Source organism: Muntiacus reevesi, chromosome 2 (assembly GCF_963930625.1).
Source record: "Muntiacus reevesi chromosome 2, mMunRee1.1, whole genome shotgun sequence".
Taxonomy (NCBI): domain Eukaryota; kingdom Metazoa; phylum Chordata; class Mammalia; order Artiodactyla; family Cervidae; genus Muntiacus; species Muntiacus reevesi.
The window spans coordinates 181959884-181981405 of NC_089250.1; the positions used below are offsets into that span (position 1 = coordinate 181959884).

A 21522-nucleotide genomic window follows, 5' to 3' on the forward strand; every position below is an offset into this window, starting at 1 on the left:
AGGGCAACCAAGAAAACAATTACAAAAAAGAAAACAGGATAAAAAAGTACAGCCAGATATAATGCCTCCTGAGGGAATCCTGGAAGCAGCAAATGTCACATTTGTAATGAACAATTTTCTAGTAGGGGCTTCCCTCATGGTTCAGGGGCTAAGACTCTGTGCTCACAATGCAAGTGGCCAGGTTGTGCACTAGATCCCGCTGCCTCAACTAAAGACCCCCGCATGCCTCTACTAGACCTGGTGCCGCCAAATAAATAAATATTTTAGAAAATTTTTTCTAGTAGCCTTATTAAATTCTTAAAAATGAAGTCAACTTTAATAATATATTTTATCTTATCTGTGCTTAGTCGCCCAGTCATGTCCAAATATTTTCGGCCCCTTGGGCTGTAGCCTACCAGGCTCCTCTGTCCATGGGATTTTCCAGGCAAGAATAACTGGATTGGGCTGCCATCTTCCTCCTCCAGGGGATCTTGCCCACCAAGGGACTGAACCCAGGTCTGCTTGTCTCCTGCACTGCAGGCAGATTCTTTACCTGCTGAGCCATAACCAAATTATAATTTCCCACATAATAATATACAAATTATCAGTGAGATGTATTATGATCTCAACCTCTGTACTTTTGAAATTTTGAATCAGATGGTTCTATGGGGGGTGGGGGGAAGGAGGGTTGCCTGTTCATGGCAGAATGTTTAGCAGCATCCTTGGCCTCTAGATATCAGTAGCCTCCTTGTGACAACCAACGATGTCTCCATACACTGTCCAAAATCCTCTGGGAGGCAAAGTTGTTTCTGGTTGGAGTCATTTGTCTAAAGAATTGAGGGCAAATATATTGGTACAAACAGTTCACATGTGGAATCTTACAGGAGGGCTAACTGGACAAGGGCCAGATGACTGGGTCATTTCATCCTGAGACAGCCAACTCAGAAGGCAGCCTGGTAAGGTCAGGAAATAGGCTGTGTACAGGGGACTTTGCTGACAACGGTCTATCTAGTCAAAGCTATGGTTCTTCCAGTAATCATGTTTGGATGTGACAGCTGAACCATAAAGAAGGCTGAGTGCCAAAGAATTGATGTTTTTGAACTGTGGTGCTGGAGAAAACTCGAGAGTCCCTTTTACTACAGGAAGACCAAAGCAGTCAATCCTAAAGAAAATCAACCTTGAATATTCATTGGAAGGACAAATGCTGAAGCTGAAGCTCCAGTACTTGGGCCACCTGAAGTGGCCGCCTGACTCGTTGGAAAAGACCTTGATGCTGGGAAAGATTGATGGCAAGAGGAGAAGGGGACGACAGAGGATGAGATGGTTGGATGGTATCACCAACTCAATGGACATGAGTTTGAGCAAACACCAGGAGATAGTGAAGGACAGGGAAGCCTGGTGTGCTGCAGTCCATGGGATCGCAAAGAGTTAGCGACTGAAAAACAAAACAACAAAAGGACTTCACAAATACGTTAATATATTGAGACTAGCAGGAGCCAGATTTCTTGCTGGTGAAGTTGGAAAGAAAAGGCTTCAACAAATCCTATGGTGTTGCACTGGAGTTGGAAGTATTACTAACGTTTTCTGGTAACTTGGTAACTGTTGTTTCACTGGTAAAGAGGGTTGGTGGTAGTGACTTCATAAAAGCAGGTCTTAAATGGTATATTTTCCTGCCTGCAATCAGCATCTTTTCTAGTTCTCTCCGTTTTCTGTATTTCTTAACAGGCATAGTCTGTATAATGAACTTCTCGCTTTTTCCCGTGTCCCTCCGTCGTAAGGAGAGGAGTTGCCGCCCTGTAGGCTCATAAGCAAGGGTTGAACGGGTGGAACCGCTCCAGCTTCTAGGTCAGGAGGAACAAGCAGACTCAGCATCGAACCCAATAGGCCGAAGGCCCCCAACACCTTCGGTTAAGACGGGCTCATTCAATCCAAGATTGCGAGCGCGGAGCCGCCGCTGACTGCAAACGGCTGACTGCAAGCAGAGATCCGGCCCGCGAAAGCCGGCCCCTTCTATGTGCGGACAACCAGCCCCACGACCGTCCGAGCCATACGCCGCAGCCGCCCGCACTTGATCCGAAAGAACAAGTACCGCCGGAGTTGCGCGCGGCCGCCATCCGCCCTGCGCATCGCGCCGTCCTGCGCAGCCTGTGATGGTGAAGGAGAGGCGGACCTGCCCCACCCAGAGCCCCTGGACGACTCCCTTTCCCGAAGCAATGACGAATTATCACTAACTGTCCTAAAGAAGAGAAAGAGGGAGGGGAGGGAGAGAAGGAGAAGGAAGAAGAAAAAGAGTAAATGCTAAGTTCATTCCTTTAATTGTTCATTTTCACCTTCTGTTCTTCAGGAGATCTGGTTCGGTCCCTTGGTCGGGAAGATCCCCTGAAGGGGGGCATGGCAACCCACTCCGGTGTTCTTGCCTGGAAAATCGCTGGACAGAGGATTCTGGGGGGCTACAGTCAATGGGGTCGCACAGAGTCGGACAGGTCTGAGTGACTGACACTTAAAAAACTTACTTATGGCAAATTATCTTAAATTTTTCTCTTTTAAAAATAGCGTTAATATTGATTCACAAACTTTAAAATATTTAATATTTTATAATCACTTATAGGGCTTCCTTGGTGTAGGGAATATGCTATGCATAGGCCTGTACTATAACGGGGCTTCTTTGAAAAATAAGAATGACTTTCTCATCACTCCCAGGCAAAGGGCTGGGAGCAGTAAAAAGTACATCATGGAAAAACATCTTGAAAACAAGATGTTGAAGTACTGATGTGACTGATGGAAAGCCATTAGTGACTGTTCTCGTAACCAGAGTCTTGAGGGAGTTGCTGAGAAAGGTTGTCACTAGCTGAAGGGCTAAACGGAGTCATGAAAGGCCTGAAGGTTTGACTTTGAGGACTGTGCATTGTAATTCTTTATCCCTGATCTGAGATTGTAAAAAAACAGATATCTCTAGAGCATGTGCAAGGAAGTAGATGTTAGCAATAAAAGGCTTGCAAGGATTAGGATCTGGGCTTTTGCCTGCGAGCAGCTCAGCCCCCTGATCCCCACCTTATTTATGAGTCTTATTTTTCCGTATTCTTCAGCGGCAACGCTCCCTCAGGTTGGTTCGTTGTTGCGCTGGTCCCAACACTTGGTAGGACTCTGTGGTAAAGAATCCACCTACCAATGCAGGAGACAAGGGTTTGACCACTGGGCTGGGAGGATAGAAAAGGATAGAAAACGCAGAAGAGCAATTAAGCCTGGGAACCACCGCTACTGAGCCTGAGTTCTAGACCCATCACAATGAGAGGCCCTTGCACAGGCAACTCTGGAGAGTTGCACAGAAACAAAAGCCTGCACAGCAATAAAGACCCAGCACAGCCAGAGATATATAAATAAAGGAGTAGTTTATAATCACTTATAGGTTTTTGTTTTGCTTTGTTTGGCTGCGCTATGCAGCTTGTGGGATCTTAGTTCTCACACCCGGGGTGGAAAACTGCCCCCTCCACAGTGAAAGCCCAGAGTCCTAACCATTGGCCATCCAAGGAATTCCCTATTCTTTGATGCTTAAATTATTCCAGATTCAACCAGTGGGAGAGCCCTTTCAAGCTAGCATCTTTGTTTATTTTCAAAAATCTATGTTTATCACAAATCTTCAATTTGAAAATTTTCAATCCTGAAGAAAATTGAAAGTTGAAAGAATAGTACAGGGAATTCTCTGGTGATCCAGTGGTTTATGATTGCATGCTCTCACTGCCCAGGGCATGGGTTGAATCTCTGGTCAGGGAATTAAGACCCCACAAGCCTCATGGCAGGGCAAAATAAAATAAAATAGTACATTAAGCATCACATATGGATATGGTGATCCATTTGAAAGTCATTTGCAGTTCATATATGTCCACATTGGACTTTTGAGCATTTCCTTATTTTTTGGCACACACATAATGTCCTAGACTCACTCACCTTACTTTTTTTCTGCCCAAATCTGGAAGCAGCCCTTTCTGTAAGAAATCCTGTTTCCTTTTAGTAGAGAGTGGTATTTAGAAACCAAGATCTGGGTGCTAGGCATGATGAATGCTACTGGATTGTCATTAATTATGGTTTTTGGTTTTTTTAGTTCACTTTAACTTTTAAAATAGCTTACTAATTTACTCTTGTGTCTTGAGTATTCCTTCTCCAATCCTTTGCTTAACTCAGGTCAGTTGATGGAGTGACTCTAGTGGATTATAGTAACTGATATTTATATATTTTATTTTGCTTATTATATATATATAAAACATATGTTTGTGTTCTATGTATATATATATGGAACATATATATATATATGTTCCATAGCATTCCTTCCCATTTCTTTCCTTTCTTTTTTCTTTTGAATATATTTGGGAAACTCCTCCTCGCCTCCATTTAGTCCTTGTGGTAAATTTCCCCCACTAAATTCCCATATGGAATAGGCTGGGTTTATGACCCACGTTGACCAGAATACCTCACTTTCCCATCAGGCATGGTTAATTCTGATCTGGGCATATGATTCAGGAAGGATTGATCATAGTCTTGCCTTACAACAGTGCCAATAAACTGAGAGAAGTGCCCTTCAATGGTTAGTCTGGGAAGATGTGAGGGAGGTACTGGTGGCTACCTTCTTGCCACTTAGAGAGAGTCTGCAGAGCGAAGACAAACAGAAGCAAACAGAGTAGGGGATAGAGAAATACAGGTCCTGATATCATTGTTTGGGCCCCTGAATCTAGCCCTGTCTGAAACACACAGGCTTTGCAAGAATAACTTTGGACTTTGCAGTTACATCAGCCAACAGAGTCTATTTCTCCTTAAGCTGATAATCCAGTCACCATTCTCCTCCCCCTCCCCAGATCTTTGATAATTAATTTTGTATGTGGGGACATTCGCCTATTTTTGGAGATGGAATGCAGAGAACTTGATGTCATAGTATGTATCTGATGGAGACATGAAGGCTTATTACAGTCCTGAGATTCTCATTTTGAGTTACTGCATGCGTGCTGGGTCACTTCAACCATGTCCGACTCTTTGCAACCACATGGTTAGTAGGCTGCCAGGCTCCTCTGTCCATGGGACTCCCCAAACAAGAATACTGGAGTGGGTCGCCATGCCCTCCTCCAGGGCATCCTCCCAACCCATGAATTGAACCCACGTTTGTCTCCTGCATTGGCAGTTGCGTCCTTTACCACTAGCACCACCTGGGAAACCCTTTGACTTACTGGGAGCAGGTTAAAGATGTTTATTAACATGCCATAGTTAGCATGGGAAATATATTGATGATCAATAACCCAAGTAGTAGATAACTAGCTAGAAAGTGAAAGTGAAGTCGCTCAGTCATGTCTGACTCTGTGCAACCCTATGGACTGTAGCCTACCAGGCTTCTCTGTCCATGGGATTTTTCAGGCAAGAGTATCAGAGTGGCTTGCCATTTCCTTCTCCAGGGGATCTTCCCGACCCAAGGATTGAACCCAGGTCTCCCGCATTTTGGGCAGATGCTTTACCTCTGAGCCACCAGGGAAGCAGAAACACTCTGTTGTCTAAAGGACATTTTTTTTTTAAAGGAATGTCAACTGTCACTTATGACCCAGGTGTGTGGTTTTTATGAGTAATTCTTTAATACTATCAACTCAGGAAAATAAATTGCAATGCATAAGATTAAAGGCTTTATTGGGCATCTTAAAGCCAGATCTTGCCCTCAGAACAAATAGAGCACTATGTATTGGACTCGGGAATTCTCTGTTCCTCATTAACATCCATGTTCTACCAATTTATAAATGAACTCAACAATGTTTCCTATTTCTACCTCATTTACTCCCAAATTAAAATATAGAATGAAAGATTTTTCCACTGACCCACTGTAAAAATAACTATTGACATATGAAGATAAATATGTGACACTATTTCCAAATGTTATTTATCCAAAACACAGGTGATTAAGCAGAAAACAAAGGGTATAAATATCACAAATACCTTTAACCTCCACCCAGTGGATATGGTCCTAGCCTAGCGCATTGATGAAGTTAGAGGTCATGGGTGTTTAACATAAATTACCTCATTTAATCTCACAATTCTGCAAGGTGATTATTATTTCTCCTTTCTACAGAGAGTGAAAATTTGTAATTCTCTGAAGATTGGTAGCTTTCTCAAGGTCATACAACTGATGATGTGGGTCTGGAATTCAGTACTGATCTAGGTGATCCAAAATTTAACCCTTATCCAAGCTTCATGTGTATTTCCCAGCAAGGCTAGGTGGGGGATAAAATATAGAACTGGGAGTTTTCTCTTGCAGAAGGGTTGCGGCTACTGACAGTCCCCAAGATTGCATCATTTCCAGTGTTGCCAAGTCCTGAAGCAGCAATTATATAACTCTGATGACAGGTCTTTATTATTAGTGTTGGATCCAAAAAAAAGCCCACAGAGGAGAGGAGAGAATGACTATTGGCTTGTCTCTAATGAGGCCCTCAGGGCACGAGGCCCTAGTGGCCATCTAGTCGCCTGTAAAGAGATGGCTGAGTGATACCCAAACATCCTTCCTGCACAAAGGGCTGTATCTGTGCACCCCAGCCCCTTGTTCATGCAAACTCAGCCTGAAAAACCCAAAGCTGAGTCCCTCTCCTTTAGAAAAAAATCTCTCGCCAGGTCTAGAAAAAAGAAGCAAACATGGGGATTCTGGGGACCGTGAAGACTACCATTCTTCCTGGGTAAGGGTCAGATGGGTGGGACTTCCTCAATCATTTATTTATTTATGTAAATTTATTTATTTACATCCCTAGGGTGTAAAGCCTTAAGGGGGCACCCCTCATTACATCTTCCTTTTAGTGGCTCTGTAGAAACAGTTCTGAGCTCATCTGCAGTTCCTGCCCAGGAGGCATAGCCTGCATGTTTTATCTGTTTATGAGACCCTGAACTGTGGGGAAAACAAACAGACCGAGTTTCTGCCAATTTCCATTTTAGTTTTACAAATTTGTGTTAGGGAGCTCAGCACACATAGCCGAAAAAGCTGGCTCAGAACTCTGTAAATTATCCAGAAATTTGAGCCCAGGAAGGAGTAGCAGCGATACTATCATATCTGCGATACCACCTTGAGAGCAGTTTTTGATTGATCACGATATCCTCAGAGCAGGTGTGCTAGGAATGTGTAACAGCTACAGATTAGAGATAAGGGAACTAAAAAATATTCTCTAAGGCAACATCTCTAATGATATTAATATCAATGACATCAGCACTCTGTTTCAGGGTATATGCTTACTACATGTCAGTCTCTATGTTAACCATTTACACTTGTGTTATCCAGCACTCATCATAAATAATAAAGTCTCCATTAATATCCCTGTATCTGTAGTGTTTCTGATACTTACATTAAAAAATACATGATTATGGTAGAAAGTTTAAACATACACAAAAATTATGGACAAAACCACTGTCACATTCTCTCGATGTCCTTCTAGAGGTACAGCACGAGCATAAGGAAACTGCCCTCATTTTGCTAATACAAGAGGCACAAAACAGGAGAAAAGTGCTAATGCCTCAGCAAGGTGTTAATACCACGGCCTTTCTCCTTGCATTCTTCTTAATTGTCCCATTTTGACCATCATTTTCCCGGCTTTTGAATTTTTCCTGCTGCTGTCTGCTTCTGGCTCCTGGCCCCATGGGAGAGGCGAACCAGTCGAGAGTCTCTGAGTTCCTCCTCCTGGGGCTCTCCAGGCAGCCCCAGCAGCAGCAGCTCCTCTTCCTGCTCTTCCTCACCATGTACCTGGCCACGGTCCTGGGAAACCTGCTCATCCTCCTGGCCATCAGTGTGGACTCCCGCCTGCACATCCCCATGTACTTCTTCCTCTGCAACCTGTCCTTTGTGGACACCTGCTTCTCCTCCACCACTGTCCCCAAGGTGCTGGCCAACCACGTACTCAGGAGCCAGACCATCTCTTTCTCTGGGTGTCTCACGCAGATGTACTTTGTTTTCATGTTCGTGGACATAGACAATTTCCTCCTGGCTGTGATGGCCTATGACCGCTTTGTGGCTGTATGCCACCCCTTACACTACTCAGCAAAGATGACCCCCCAGCTCTGTGTCCTGCTGGTCGCTGGGTCGTGGATCATCGCCAACTTGAATGTCCTGTTGCACACCCTGCTGATGGCTCGACTCTCCTTCTGTGCAGACAATGCCATCCCCCACTTCTTCTGTGATGTGACTCCCCTCCTCAAACTCTCCTGCTCTGACACACACCTCAATGAGGTGATGATACTGACTGAGGGTGCCCTGATCATGATCACCCCCTTCATTTGCATCCTGGCTTCATATGTCCTTATCACCTGTGCTGTCCTGAGGATCCCATCCACAAAGGGGAGATGGAAAGCCTTCTCCACCTGTGGCTCCCACCTGGCTGTGGTTTCCCTCTTCTACGGCACCATCATTGCTGTGTATTTCAACCCTTTGTCCTCCCACTCGTCAGAGAAGGACACTGCAGCTACTGTGATGTACACAGTGGTGACCCCCATGCTGAATCCTTTCATCTACAGCCTGAGGAACAGGGACTTGAAAAGGGCTCTTGGAAAAGTGGTTGGCAGGAAAATGTTTTCTGTCTCAGGAGAGAATCAAAACTGAGCCTCCCCAACTAATAAAAATAAATGAAAAGAAAAAACCAAAACAAAAAACTGAGCCTCCTCCCCATGCAGATTTATTTTCTTATCAACTGGGTATCTGTTGAGCCATTTTGCCAAGGGCAGTCTGGAAGGAAACATTTTTATGTCTGTGCTAGGGGCATGTAGAAGACAATCATTATTTATTTGTTGACCTAATTCACCCATAACCCTGCTGCATCTACCAAGTAAAGACGTGGTTTTTTTTAATGACTAACTTTTGAATTATTTTACAGCCACACCCAATTTTTTAATTTTTAAGTGGTATGTTTAGAAAGATACATGTTCCACATATTTTTGAATATTAAAGACACCTGGATGTTACGACCCACTGATGTCCAGGTCCCAGCACAGACATCAAATAGATAAAAATCTCTGGAAGTGGGGCCCCAACACTGAGATTTTGGAAATCTCGCGATTCCACTGTGCAGTCAGGATGAAGAATCGCTGATCTCCATCATCTTATATGCTCTCTGTCATGATGAGTCATAAAGATTGGGTCACAAAAACGCTCACAAGAGTAGTTATGAGACGCAGATAAAGAAGCAACCGAGTGAAATATGAGGACCAAAGTCGATAGTAATATTTCAGGCTCAGAGGCTCAGGTGGACTTTTGGTTCAGAGTATGACAGGCGAAGCGGCGCAGAATGCGGAAACCCCCTGTGAGCATCCTGATTGGCTGTCTGGCCTTAGGGGGCGGGGTCATCCGGGCAATATTTGATACCAGGACTCCAAATCAACATGTGCTCTTCCTTCTGCTGGGACCCACGCCCGCTGCTTTCCTCCCTGGCTAGCAACCCTCTGCCACACCTTCAAACCAAGTCAAGTGCCACCTCGTCCTCCACGAGCCCTTCTGATTCTCGAGCTGTTTTTTCTTTGGTTTATTCTTCCCCTCCACAAGGATTTCCTACATATTATGAGACAGTCCATACCCAAATTCACATGCTATTCACCCTATTCCCCAGTGTCTGGCACTGCTCTTAGATCAAAGGCAATACTCAGATCTAGCTGAAAGAAGAAAAAAAAAAAAAAAGGATGAATGAATGTCGCCTAAACTTTTATCTATTTTGGCTGCACGGGGTCTTTGTTGCAGTGAAGGGACTGCGTTACCCAGAGGCATATACCATCTTAGGTCCCCAGCCAGGGATGGAATATGCATCTCCCACATTGGAAGGCAAGTTCTTTACCCCTAGATCACCAGGGAAATCTTTTCCTTAGCTTTTAATTTGAACATTCTTGCTTGAGAAGGAGTTTAAAATTTTCCCCATTTAAAAATCACTTTTGTTACTTGACAGGTAATACCTACATACTATGGAACATAAAAAAATCACTAAGAAGAAGATCAAAATAACTTGTAAATTTGCTGTTCCAAGATAACTTCAGTATTACACATAAATGTAGCTTTAGAAAAGTTGGCCGCACTTTTCCCATTTGTGTTCTTATTTTCCACCTCCTTCTTCCCATGTCAGTAAAAGTCTTAGAAATTTGATTTGAATGGCCATATAATATTTTATCCACCTGTGGATGCAATTTATTTATTCCTTGACTCTGGACAACTTAAAGTGTCTCTGTGCTATTAATAACACAACTGTACACTTCCTGGTGTAGAAATCTTTGTGTTCCTTAGTGTCAGTCAGCATACATACCTATTGCCCCAGCTTGGAGTAAAAATTAAGGTCATCATTCCTTTATTTCTTCATTATTTCTGCCCCACTCCACCTGATAAAACTATCAGGAAGTCCAGTACCTCTCTCGGTGTCAGAGCATCTCAGAATTTCACTCAAAGGAGTCAGTCAGTCTTGCTTTCTACTGCCAGGTGGAGAGAGAGAACCAGAAGTTGGACCCGCCCAAGGCAATGATTGTGTGAGATGCTAGAACCCAGTGTAGCTACTGAACCTTGATCTTGTTTGATCTCCTGGAGGCCTGTTTTGCTGCAGCAAAACAGCTATTGGAGGGTCACAGCTATTGGAGGTCAAGTTTATTTTATCCTCCATAAAATTCTGACTCTGCTCCATGGTGGCTCCATACACGGCAGCTCCCAGCTCCACTGTGTCAAACCAGCTCTGCCCGTGAACACCCAGCTCATATTTACCCTTCTACCTTTGAGATTCCTGCTGGATCCTTGGAGTCTTTTTTATGTGGAATGGACTTCAATCAGGTTTCTTCTACATCATAGCTGTATCTGTGAAACAGGATTCAAATAAGTGTATATGAAGATGACAATATTTGGATATTGATTGATTTGTAAAGTAATGAGCATTTTAACTATTGTCTCTATAATATTTGGATGTTGATTGATCTGTAAAGTAATAAACATTTCAACTATTTTCTCTCTGTACATTAATAGATTTTATCTTTTGATTTGATGCTGGGTTATGGAGGGCATGGAACTTCATGAATGTTATACATTCATCATAGATTGTATCTGTTAGTAACTGAAAGATCTTTATTCTCTTTAACCCTTTTTTTCATCTTAAAGCAGGCTTTCGTTAATATTAAAATCACATCTCTACTTCCTTTCAGCTTGTGTTGATTCATTCTCTCAGACTTTCTAAAATAGTTGACTTGATGAAGGGTTCTTTCCCTGTGTCAGTATCTTTTTTTTTTTTTAAGCTTCTAGTACACTAGAGAAAATTAAAATATAATTCTGTACTTAGAAAGAATAGTCAATGCTGAATGTCTCCATCTCCCATTCACTGTTAAAAATAAAGGAAACAGACTTCCCTGGTAATCCAGCGGTTAAAAATCCACCTGCCGATGCAGGGGACATGGGTTCCATCCCTGGTCCAGGAAGATTCCACACCTTTCGCGGGGCAACTAAGCCTGTTGCCACAACCCCTGATGCCCTCACTCTGGAGCCCAGACTCTGAAACAAGAGAAGCCATAGCAATGAGAAGCCTCGAAACTAGGGAGTAACCCCCACTCTCCACAGCTAGAGAAAGTCCCCGTGCAGCAAGGAAGACGTAGTTCAGTGAAAAATAAATAAATAAATTTATTAAAAAGAAACATGAGTATAAAATTAATACATGCTTTGTAAGACACAGTTCTCCATGTGTTTATTGCTTTTGTGCACATTTTGTGACCAGAGACATTCACTTCTTTTGTTCCAGACCATTTCTTCAAGGATGTTTCTATAATGAACAGCACTGGAAGATAGAAACGGTGTGTCTTTCCAGAGCAAAGGGCAGATTTTTCACCATCCAGGGTAATAAATGTATTCTTCTGGGGCAAAGTTCAGCCAGGCTTATTCTCAATGACGAGATCTGATTTCTTAAGCTTGAGAAATCCTCTCCTGTAACACATCCATTGTGTATGCAGGTGCTACTTGTCCTTATTCACATCATTCTGTGAGAATCAGGGCTTAGGAACTGGTGTAAATGCAGGTACTCTGGAGAGCTGCTCCGGCCGCGGCCCTGGGAACTGGAGGAGCCGCGACTCAGCAGGCATGACTGGAGAGGGTGGTCCGAATGGTGCTGCAGTGGCAGAAGATGGCTCACGAGTGAGGTCTGGAAGAACAACAGGGAAGACATCCGTCATTTGCTCCAAAGTGTGCAAGTCAAATCCCGGGGAGAATCATGATGACCCTGATCACTGAGCAGCTACAGAAGCAGACCCTGGATGAGCTGAAATGCACACGCCACAGCATCAGTCTGCCTTTGCCTGATCATGCAGACATCTCCGACTGTGGGAACCCTCTTCAGCTTGTGTCTGAAGGTGCTTCCTGGAGGGGCCTGCCCCACCGTTCCTGAGCCAGTTGCAGGGCAGCCTCAACCTCAGCTACCACCCCTCAGGCTTGAGCCTGCCCCTCAGACCACCCAGCCCGGGAAGTTCCCCGCAGGAGGAGTCCCTCTCCCAAGCCCCAAGCCCTGAGCCCCCAGGCCCAGAAAAGCTTCCTGTGCCCCCTCCCCTCCACCTGAGAGGCACTGCTGCTCACTCTCAGAGCCCGTGGACCCGACTCGCTGGCAGCCAGTGTGGCGGCCCGCCCCCTCCACACTGTGAACTCCCATTAGGCACCGGGGCAGTGGTGGAGAGGCTGGGCCGCAGGTGCCTCGCCAGAGCCCCCCAAAGCGGGTCTCCAGCCTCAGGTTCCTCCAAGCTCCCAGTGCCTCTTCTCAATGTGCCCCAGCCCACAGACCCTACAGCCCCCCTTTCTTCAGCCTGGCCCTAGCCCAAGATTCCTCTCATCCCTCTGCCGCCTCCCCGCAAAGTGGCTCCTGGGAGAGTGATGCTGAGTCCCTGTCACCTTGCCCACCCCAACGCCGCTTCTCCCTGTCACCCAGCCTGGGCCCACAGGCAAGCCGCTTCTTGCCCTCTGCCCGGAGCTCCCCCGCATCCTCCCCAGAGCTGCCCTGGCGACCTCGAGGCCTAAGCAATCTTCCCCAAAGCCGCTCACAGTCTTGTGATCTTGATGCCCGCAAAGCTGGGGTCAAGCGGCGCCACGAGGAGGACCCTCGGCGGCTGCGGCCTTCCTTGGACTTCAACAAGATGAATCAGAAACCATATTCAGGAGGTCTCTGTCTCCAAGAAACAGCCCGGGAAGGCAGCAGTATCTCTCCACCATGGTTCATGGCCTGCAGCCCCCCACCCTTCTCTGCTTCCTGCAGCCCCACTGGGGGTTCCTCCCAGGTGCTGAGTGAAAGTGAAGAGGAAGAGGAGGGGTCCGTGCGGTGGGGGCGGCAGGCGCTGAGCAAGCGGACACTGTGCCAGCAGGACTTTGGGGACCTGGACTTGAATCTGATTGAGGAGAACTAAAACTGAGAGGCTACTTCCTGGGGCTACACAGACTGACTCTCTTACGGCTACTAACAAGTGTCGAGGTCCCAAGGCCAGGGGCCCAGCCTGGGAATGGGGGTGAATGGAGGGCTCCGACTCAGGGCAGCCGAAAATCTTCTCGCTCCAGGAAGCTCGACCATGCCGAGAGACTGGCCGGGACAAGATAAATGGAGCTGGTGGTGGGAGGGACAGCCCCAGAGCAGACCCTTCCCATGGCGGCCCTGAGTGTGAGTATCCCTGCCACCAAGAAAGCAATGGGCAGGGACGGAAGGGATCTGCCGACCCCAGCTCGGGGAATTTCACTAGCCCCTTTGCTTCAAAGGGCACTTGCGTCTTAGAATTTGGCCAGGGTGGAGGGTTCATTCAGCCTCCTTGGAGAAATTGTGTGAGAGTGTGTGAGTGCATGAGAGTGCTCGAGGAAAGGTGTGTTTGGGGAGCCTTAGGGAAGGAAGGCAGTTGCTCCCTAACAGCAGAGCACCACAGTACTCCCAGGATCTTGGGTTTTCATGGGACAGCAGGCTTGTTCTAGGAGTTGGGGTTCTAAGGAGCTCTGGAAGCAAGCTTGTAATCTGTTAGCAACAGTGGCTGTGCAAAGGATTCTATTTGGGGGTCCTCAACTAATGGTCTTTTCCTCAGGCCCGCACCTCCTCCAGATAGATCTACTATTGGCTGAAGAGAGTGCTGCATATTGATTCTGAGCTGGGTTTTGTTTTCTCATCAGATTGCCAAGGCTGGATACAACTTACCTGTCTCTCTCACTAAGTAGATGCAAGCACATGTGGGCAATTAAGGCAGGGCTAAAGGGCTCCATCTCTTTCTTTCCCTCCCTACTGATGGGACCTCTTTTCCCTCTTACTTTCTGCCCTTTGAGGGTCAAGAAGAAGGAAGGAAGCCCCTGTATGGAGGCTGACCTGCAGCAGCAGTAGTGTTCAGTCCCCAGCAGGCATAGGTGAGTGCACCCCAGCACTGCCCTTTGGAAGCAGACTGTAGAGAAACTTGTTACAAGATCCAGGCCTAGCAATTTTTTCTGAGTTGGTTGAGAAAGAGGAAGGGGATGTTAGCATTTACTAGTTTGCTTGTCTTCCACTCCTGCCAGGAAATGTTTATTTGCCTCTAATTGGCCCTTAGAGACCTCAGAGAGGTTGAGGCTCACTGAGGGATTGGCTGAAGATGTGTAAAGCAGACTGTGAGGAGCAGCTGGGAGTTTGTCGTTGCTGGATTGAATTTCTTTTATTGTTTCACACCCACAACTTGGGCCCAGGCAACAAGTCTCAGTGGCCATACTGATGGGTTTAAGGATTTCAGAAGCTCTATAGAGCTGGCTCCAGGGGAGATACATACTGAAGCTGCCGCCATAATGGCTTTTGAGGCTTTGTCCAGCTTTGCTTAGACCCTGCAGGACCAAATTGGACCTGCCCGTCCTGTTTATTGGAAGAAGGGCATTTTCCCAGGGTTTTGTAGGAACCAACTGCTCATGTTAGGGAAGAGGACCTGTGTGTTTTCTTCCTTATGGAATTGAACCTATGATTTTCTGGGTCTCCCACATGTTGGATAGGAGCATCAGTGAGGCCCTAGCATCCTTGCCTCCACTCCCGAGGAGATGGCTATGTCTTCTTCAGCCTCCTGTCTTTAGAGGTTCTACCCCTCCAGGACTCCTTTCCTTCACCTGCTAGTTAGCACGAGTTACCAGTGAGCTACCAGGTCTGTAGGGGCCTGAGAGAGGTTCTCTGGAGAATCCAAGGAAACTGTGAGTCCAGGAGTTGCCCCTCCTTGGTTTTATCCCTCCCTTGGCTGTTCTCCCTCTTTAGGCCATAATTTCCCTGGTGCCAGCTTCTTTTCCTCCTGGGGCATCCTCATCCCTGGACTCTCTGCTGCAGATTGTGCCAGCTTACAATAGGCCACTTGTAATGTCAGGGGGTTCTCTGCAGGCCCAAAGCTGAAGAAGTGAGGGCAATAATTTCTGCCTCCACCCTGGTTTCCTCAAAGCCCTAGGGCACCATCCCTAAGGGAGAAGGTCTATAGATGCCATATTTGAATTCCATTACTTTAAGATCTGGAAAGTTAAACTAGCTGGAGCTATTGTTTTGCTTCCTAATCTAAGTACCTGTGGTCCTTGGATAAGCCTTTTCGAGAAGTGGTTTATTTTGCTTTACACGGTAGATCTGTTCCAACAGTTCTGTATAAACCAAATGCTATTTTTCAAAGCATTTGGACTGCTGACCATTTAAAAGCAGCCTGTGATTGCTTCTTTTGTAAAGCAAGCAACCTCCCTCTACTTTAGCTGTTTTGACAATTTGGATTTTCACATATTGGGCTACCCAGAGTGGGACACACCTCTGCAGTGGTTGACCCTGGGTAGACATCTGCATCTCTGTTGTGTGTGTGGTGTGGCTGATCAGTAGGTGAGCATTCCTGCGTGTGTGAGTGAAGCCACTCCCAGGCTGCTGCTCTCCTCCTGTGCCCGGTGATGCCCACTGGCAGCTCCAGCTGCCCTCCACCCCCACCTGCTGCCAAAGTCCCTGTGCTGATGGAATTACAAATATAAAAAGTGGAAAAAAAATGTTGTAAACTTTGCTTTATATTTTAAAAAAATCCATAAGTCTGTGTGTGTTAAACATGAGGTCCTGCCTCTGTGGCTGTGTTTGAAAAAATAAAGTTTTATTAGAATAAAAAAAAAATGCAGGTACTCTGGCTCCTGCTCCTGCTGGGAGTAACACAGGCATGCTTCATTCTGTTGTGCCACATAGTTACTGCACTTTTTTTTTTTTTTTTACAAATTGAAAGTTGGTGGCAACTCTGTGTCAAACTGCCATCTCCCCACAAACATGTGCTCACTTTGTGTCTCTGTCCTACTTTGGTAATTCTTGCAATATGTGAAACTTTTTCATTATTATGATAGTTTTATAGTGACATAGCATCAGTAATCTTTGGTGTTACTACTGCAAAAGATTCTGACTCTCTGAAGACTCAGATAATGGTTAGCACTTCTTTGGCAAAAAAAAAAAAAAAGTATTTTTAAAGTAAGGTATGGGGCTTCCCTGGTGGTTCAGTGGTAAAGAATCTGCCTGCCAATGAAGGAGACACAGTTTGATCCCTGGGCTGGGAAGATCCCACATGCTGCAGAGCGGCTAAGCCCATGCACCGTGACCAGGGCGCCTCTGCTCTAGAGCGCATGCTGTGCAACAAGAGAAGCCGCCGCAGTGAGAAGCTGCACACCGCAACTGGAGAGTGGCCCCCACTTGCTCCAACTAGAAAAAAGCCCACACAGCAATGAAGACCAAGCACAGCCAAAAATTAATAAATGTATAAAATTTTTTTAATAAAGTAAGGTATGTACATTTTTTAAAAGATACAATGGCACTGCATACTTAATAACTGTCTTGCCTACTATTTGGCCCCTTTGTACCAAACAATGATGGTAAAAAGTATTGTCTAAGGTTTAGATGTCACTCTTGGGTCAAAACTTGAAGATATTAGAAATGAAGCCAGCACTATGGCGATAAATCCCAGACAAAATTCCCTGGGACCTCAAACCTGGGACCTGGCTGATCTGGGCCTATGCCTGTAGATGGAGAGATTCAGTTATTAAGTCCTTATTCTTCTCTCTAATGAGGCTCTTCGGGAATTTGGTCCCAATGGCTGTGAAGTTCTTACAAACACCTGCTCCGTGATTGCCCCAAATATTTTTCCTGCACAGGGGACTAGGAACATGAACCCCTGCTCCTCACTCACAGTACCTGCCTATGTTTCCAAGACATTCTAACCCTCACAATGGGTAGAAGCACTGATGACCCCTTATCCAGATGTGAAGAACGCTTGATGGCAATAAGCACCAACCTCCCCCAGGTAAGAATACAGCAGTGAAGACACTAATATCTATTAAGACAGGAAATTTTTAAAGGAACCTCCTCTGCTATGTCTTCCAGATACAGGAAGTTAATAGTAGGAGGTCATGAGTCCATCAGGTGTCACTCAAGATGAACCCAGTAATGATCAACCGTTCTTCTTGTTTCTTTAAGAGCCATGTATGAGTTAGGTAGGTAGGGGAAGAACTGAAGCATTTATGCAGAGACCATATAGTCAGAGAGTCATGCTGTGTAGAAGCTTGTCCGTTTTTTAGATTTTTAAATAAAAATTTCGTGAATTATGCCTCAATAAATCCTCAATAAAGTGCAGGGGAGAAAGCAATGGTATTTTCATGATAGTAATACATCATCAGCTGATTGCTCATCAGCTTCCCTGGTGCCTCAGTGGTAAAGAATCTGCCTGGCAATGCCTGCCAATGCAGGAGATGCGGGTTGGATCCCTGGTTCGGGGAAGATCCCCTGGAGGAGGAAATGGCAATCCACTCAAGTATTCTTGCCTAGAGAATTCCATGGATTGAGGAGCCTGGCGAGCGATAGTCCATGGGGTCGCAAAAAGTTGGACACGGCTTGGCGGCTAAACAAGCAGCTGGCTGTTCTATTCACGGCTCTTCAGACCAGTCAGCAAAGATTGTCATTCCCCAAAGCAGCCACACGAGGGCGACCCTAAAGTTTTAGGCGCTCAGTCGTGTCCGACTCTTTGAAAGCCCGTGGACTGTAGCCCGTCAGGCTCCTCTGTCCCTGGGATTTTAATAACATAAGAATCAGTGAGTCAAAAAAAAAAAGAATCAGTGAGTCAAAAAAAAAAAAAAAAGAATCAGTGAGTCCAATATGGAAAACATCAGAACTGAGTGTTGGAGATCGGGAGCGTAGGTGGGGTGGACACAACGGGAGTAGCAAATCTATTAACTGATTTGCAAATGTGATCCTGCCTGGAGCCTGATTTCTCAGCTATTGACCTTCCTTGTCTGGGTTTCTGATTTCGCTGTTCTTTGTTCACCCAGATTCAGCCTATAAGAGGGGCAAACCAGTCTAGAGTCTCTGAGTTCCTCCTCCTGGGGCTTTCCAGGCAGCCCCAGCAGCAGCAGCTCCTCTTCCTGCTCTTCCTCAACATGTACCTGGCCACGGTCCTGGGAAACCTGCTCATCCTCCTGGCCATCAGCGTGGACTCCCGCCTCCACATCCCCATGTACTTCTTCCTCTGCAACCTGTCCTTTGTGGACACCTGCTTCTCCTCCACCACTGTCCCCAAGGTGCTGGCCAACCATATACTTGGGAGCCAGACCGTCTCCTTCTCTGGCTGCCTCATGCAGATGTATTTTCTCTTTGAGTTTGCTGACATGGACAATTTCCTCCTGGCTGTGATGGCCTATGACCGCTTTGTGGCTGTATGCCACCCCTTACACTACTCAGCAAAGATGACCCACCAGCTCTGTGTCCTGCTGGTCACTGGATCGTGGGTCACTGCCAGCTTGAATGCTCTGTTGCACACCCTGCTGATAGCTCGACTCTCCTTCTGTGCAGACAATGCCATCCCCCACTTCTTCTGTGATGTGACTCCCCTCCTCAAACTCTCCTGCTCTGACACACACCTCAATGAGGTGATGATACTGACTGAGGGTGCCCTGATCATGATCACCCCCTTCATTTGCATCCTGGCTTCATATGTCCTTATCACCTGTGCTGTCCTGAGGATCCCATCCACAAAGGGGAGATGGAAAGCCTTCTCCACCTGTGGCTCCCACCTGGCTGTGGTTTCCCTCTTCTACGGCACCATCATTGCTGTGTATTTCAACCCTTCATCCTCACATTCTTCTGAGAAGGACACTGCAGCTACTGTGATGTACACAGTGGTGACCCCCATGCTGAATCCTTTCATCTACAGCCTGAGGAACAGGGACTTGAAAGGGGCCTTGCAAAAAGTGATTGGCAGGAAAGCATGCTCTTCTTGATGATGGTACCATAGATCTTTCCTTGGCAGTTGTGTAAACCTTTGCCAATTCACTGAAATGTAGCAATCTGTCAGTGTCTACAAAGAACTCAGGATAAAGAAATACTCTCAGCAGATACTTATCAATGACCCGGGACTTAAGTACAACGCTTTGAACAGTTATTTGCATTTACTTCTAGTTACTGTATTTTAAATTACTTTGCATAAAGGTCAAGTTTTCCTTTCTAAGTGATCACTTTAAAAAGTTACACATAACAAATATTTTTGCATTTCCCTTCTGGAAATATTCTCAGAAACCACTATTGGTTTTCAATCTTGGATGTATGATATTATCAGCTGTGAAGCTTTTAAAGTATGTTTACTAATGCTGGACTAAACCTTGACCAATTGAATTAGTATCTTTGTGCTGGGACTTGGGATTTAGTAATTCCCCCTGCCTAAAGTTTCCCTAGGGGTTCTAATGCACTTTTTAAAAAAAGTTTTATTTATTTAGTTTTTGGCTGTGGTTGGTCTTCCTTACTGCGGTTGGGCTTTCTCTAGTTGTGGCGAGCGGGGGCTACTCTCTGTTGTGGTGTGTGGACTTCTCACTGCAGTGGCTTCTCTTGCTGCAGAGCTGAGGCTCTAGGTGTGCTGGCTCAGTAGTTGTGACACATGAGCTTTGTTGCTCTGTGGCATGTGGGATCTTTCTGGATCAGCATTCAAACCATTGTCCCTTGCTTGAAGGTGTATTCTTAACCACTAGACCGCTAGGGAACCCCAATGTACTTTCTCAGTTGGCAATCAGCTACAGTGACTGGAGTGATGCATTTACCAAGCACCATCTGGATTGCTGGCAATAAGCAACCTAAGGACCCCCAGGATTGCTGCAGCCACAGAAGGTAGAATGAATTGTCCCTCAGAACCTCCAGAAGGAACCAACCTTGCCAACACCTGGATTTTGGACTTCTAGGCTCCAGACCTATGAGATAAATTTCTGTTGTTTAAAGTCATCTAGTTTGTGGCACTTTTTTACAGCAGCCCTTGGAATCTAATATGGTATCCCCACAGAATTGCTTGCCTTTTCCTGTACAACCATCTTCTGCAGTTTTTTTGCATTCTTCTTGGGTCTTCCATTCTGGCAGTAAGGATTGGGTCATCTTTTTTGAAATTGTGAAGAAGTAAGAAATTTATGCAAGTTTTGGTGTTGCACTCCAAAGTGCAAAAATTGCAGCCATTGTGTATAATGAGTGCTTAGTTAAGATGGAATAGCATTTCATTTGTACACTCAGCATTGGGCACTGGGTCTGCTTCATATAAAGTGTAGCACATTTTGTGTTGTATGAAAGTACGAAAGGAGAGAAGGTTAAAGTGTAGCACATTTCATGGAGAATGAGCAAGTAGCTTAAATCAATTTCCTTGAAGTAATTATTTTGTGTTTTTCTTCTCATGCTCCCTACCTCAGTTAGACTGTATCTCCATGAGTGCAAGGCCCAGGTTTTGTTTTCTTTTTCCAATTGGCATGTAGTGGTTGCTCTACAATTATTATTTGCCTGAATAAATGATTATATGACTGAATCAGTATGGGGAAGTCACTGGAGAGGTAGATGAGAAATTTTCCTGAAGGAGTTGATGGGCTTGACTCAGATCGCCACCACCTTTCAAGCATTATGGACGTATACATAGACATATACATGTTTTAATGTAGTTTTTAATGGTTAATTTTTCCAAAACATTTTTACAAAAATTAAGCCTCTTGTCCGGTTTCTGTAATTTTTCACTTCTCACCTGGAGCCCCTACCATCCTCTCTCCTGACTCCTCATTGCCGGGAGCCAGCACACGAGATCCCACCCATGACAAGGTCATGAGGAGAAGGCCTGACAAGCAAGGCAGATCAGGACTTCAGGAATTTCGAAAAGCTGCCCCGGCGCTCACCTTAAAGATGATCTCTGTCTTTCTGAGGCTTGCTATATTAGACTACTCCCTAATTTCTGTGACACAAGTAGAAGGCCTTCCCCCGATCTCTCTCCAAACAGAATCAACCTAGAACTTTAATCAATATGTCCCCAAAGGACGGCGGTATCCTGTAAGATTATCCAGGATGAAAGGAGTGTTTCAATTTAGGCCCCTTTGCTGGCATTCTAGCCTGCTTGGCAAATGCGTACTAATGCACATGACTGCTCACAACACCTTAATCATAAACAGCATAAAGAACCTGATCACACAAAAGGCCCTAATAGACACAGAGCCCTTCGGGGGTGAGGAAGCCCTATTAGAGAACATAAAAATATTATTCTAAAAGTGGTTAGAGTTAAAGATATAGAAAAATAAGAGTTTAGAATTGT

General features: G+C 45.4%; 3 protein-coding genes across 3 annotated transcripts; all 3 read left to right on the plus strand.

The window, feature by feature from the left end:
- The first annotated feature begins 7621 nt into the window (after positions 1–7621).
- On the plus strand, positions 7622–8578 carry OR1F1 (olfactory receptor family 1 subfamily F member 1). Its single transcript, XM_065919273.1, has one exon. It carries the CDS (start codon positions 7622–7624, stop codon positions 8576–8578), a length of 957 nt encoding a protein of 318 aa, XP_065775345.1.
- A 3610-nt stretch (positions 8579–12188) lies between these two features.
- Positions 12189–13470, plus strand: LOC136160477 (protein FAM53C-like). Its single transcript, XM_065924191.1, has 2 exons — positions 12189–12327; positions 12956–13470. Exons 1-2 carry the CDS (start codon positions 12189–12191, stop codon positions 13363–13365), a joined length of 549 nt encoding a protein of 182 aa, XP_065780263.1. The 3' UTR covers positions 13366–13470.
- Positions 13471–17205: 3735 nt separating this feature from the next.
- On the plus strand, positions 17206–19201 carry LOC136157355 (olfactory receptor 1F1-like). Its single transcript, XM_065919274.1, has 2 exons — positions 17206–17232; positions 18254–19201. The coding sequence occupies exons 1-2, from the start codon at positions 17206–17208 to the stop codon at positions 19199–19201; spliced, it is 975 nt and encodes a 324-aa protein (XP_065775346.1).
- The last annotated feature ends 2321 nt before the right edge of the window (positions 19202–21522 follow it).

Excerpts from the sequence above, each read along its gene's own strand:
- LOC136160477 (XM_065924191.1), top strand. The coding sequence starts at position 12,189 with ATGATGACCCTGATCACTGAGCAGCTACAGAAGCAGACCCTGGATGAG. Across the intron at positions 12,328-12,955 it reads TCTTCAGCTTGTGTCTGAAG|AGCTGCCCTGGCGACCTCGA; the intron begins GTGCTTCCTGGA and ends CATCCTCCCCAG.
- OR1F1 (XM_065919273.1), top strand. The coding sequence starts at position 7,622 with ATGGGAGAGGCGAACCAGTCGAGAGTCTCTGAGTTCCTCCTCCTGGGG.
- LOC136157355 (XM_065919274.1), top strand. The coding sequence starts at position 17,206 with ATGGCAATAAGCACCAACCTCCCCCAG. Across the intron at positions 17,233-18,253 it reads TAAGCACCAACCTCCCCCAG|ATTCAGCCTATAAGAGGGGC; the intron begins GTAAGAATACAG and ends TTGTTCACCCAG.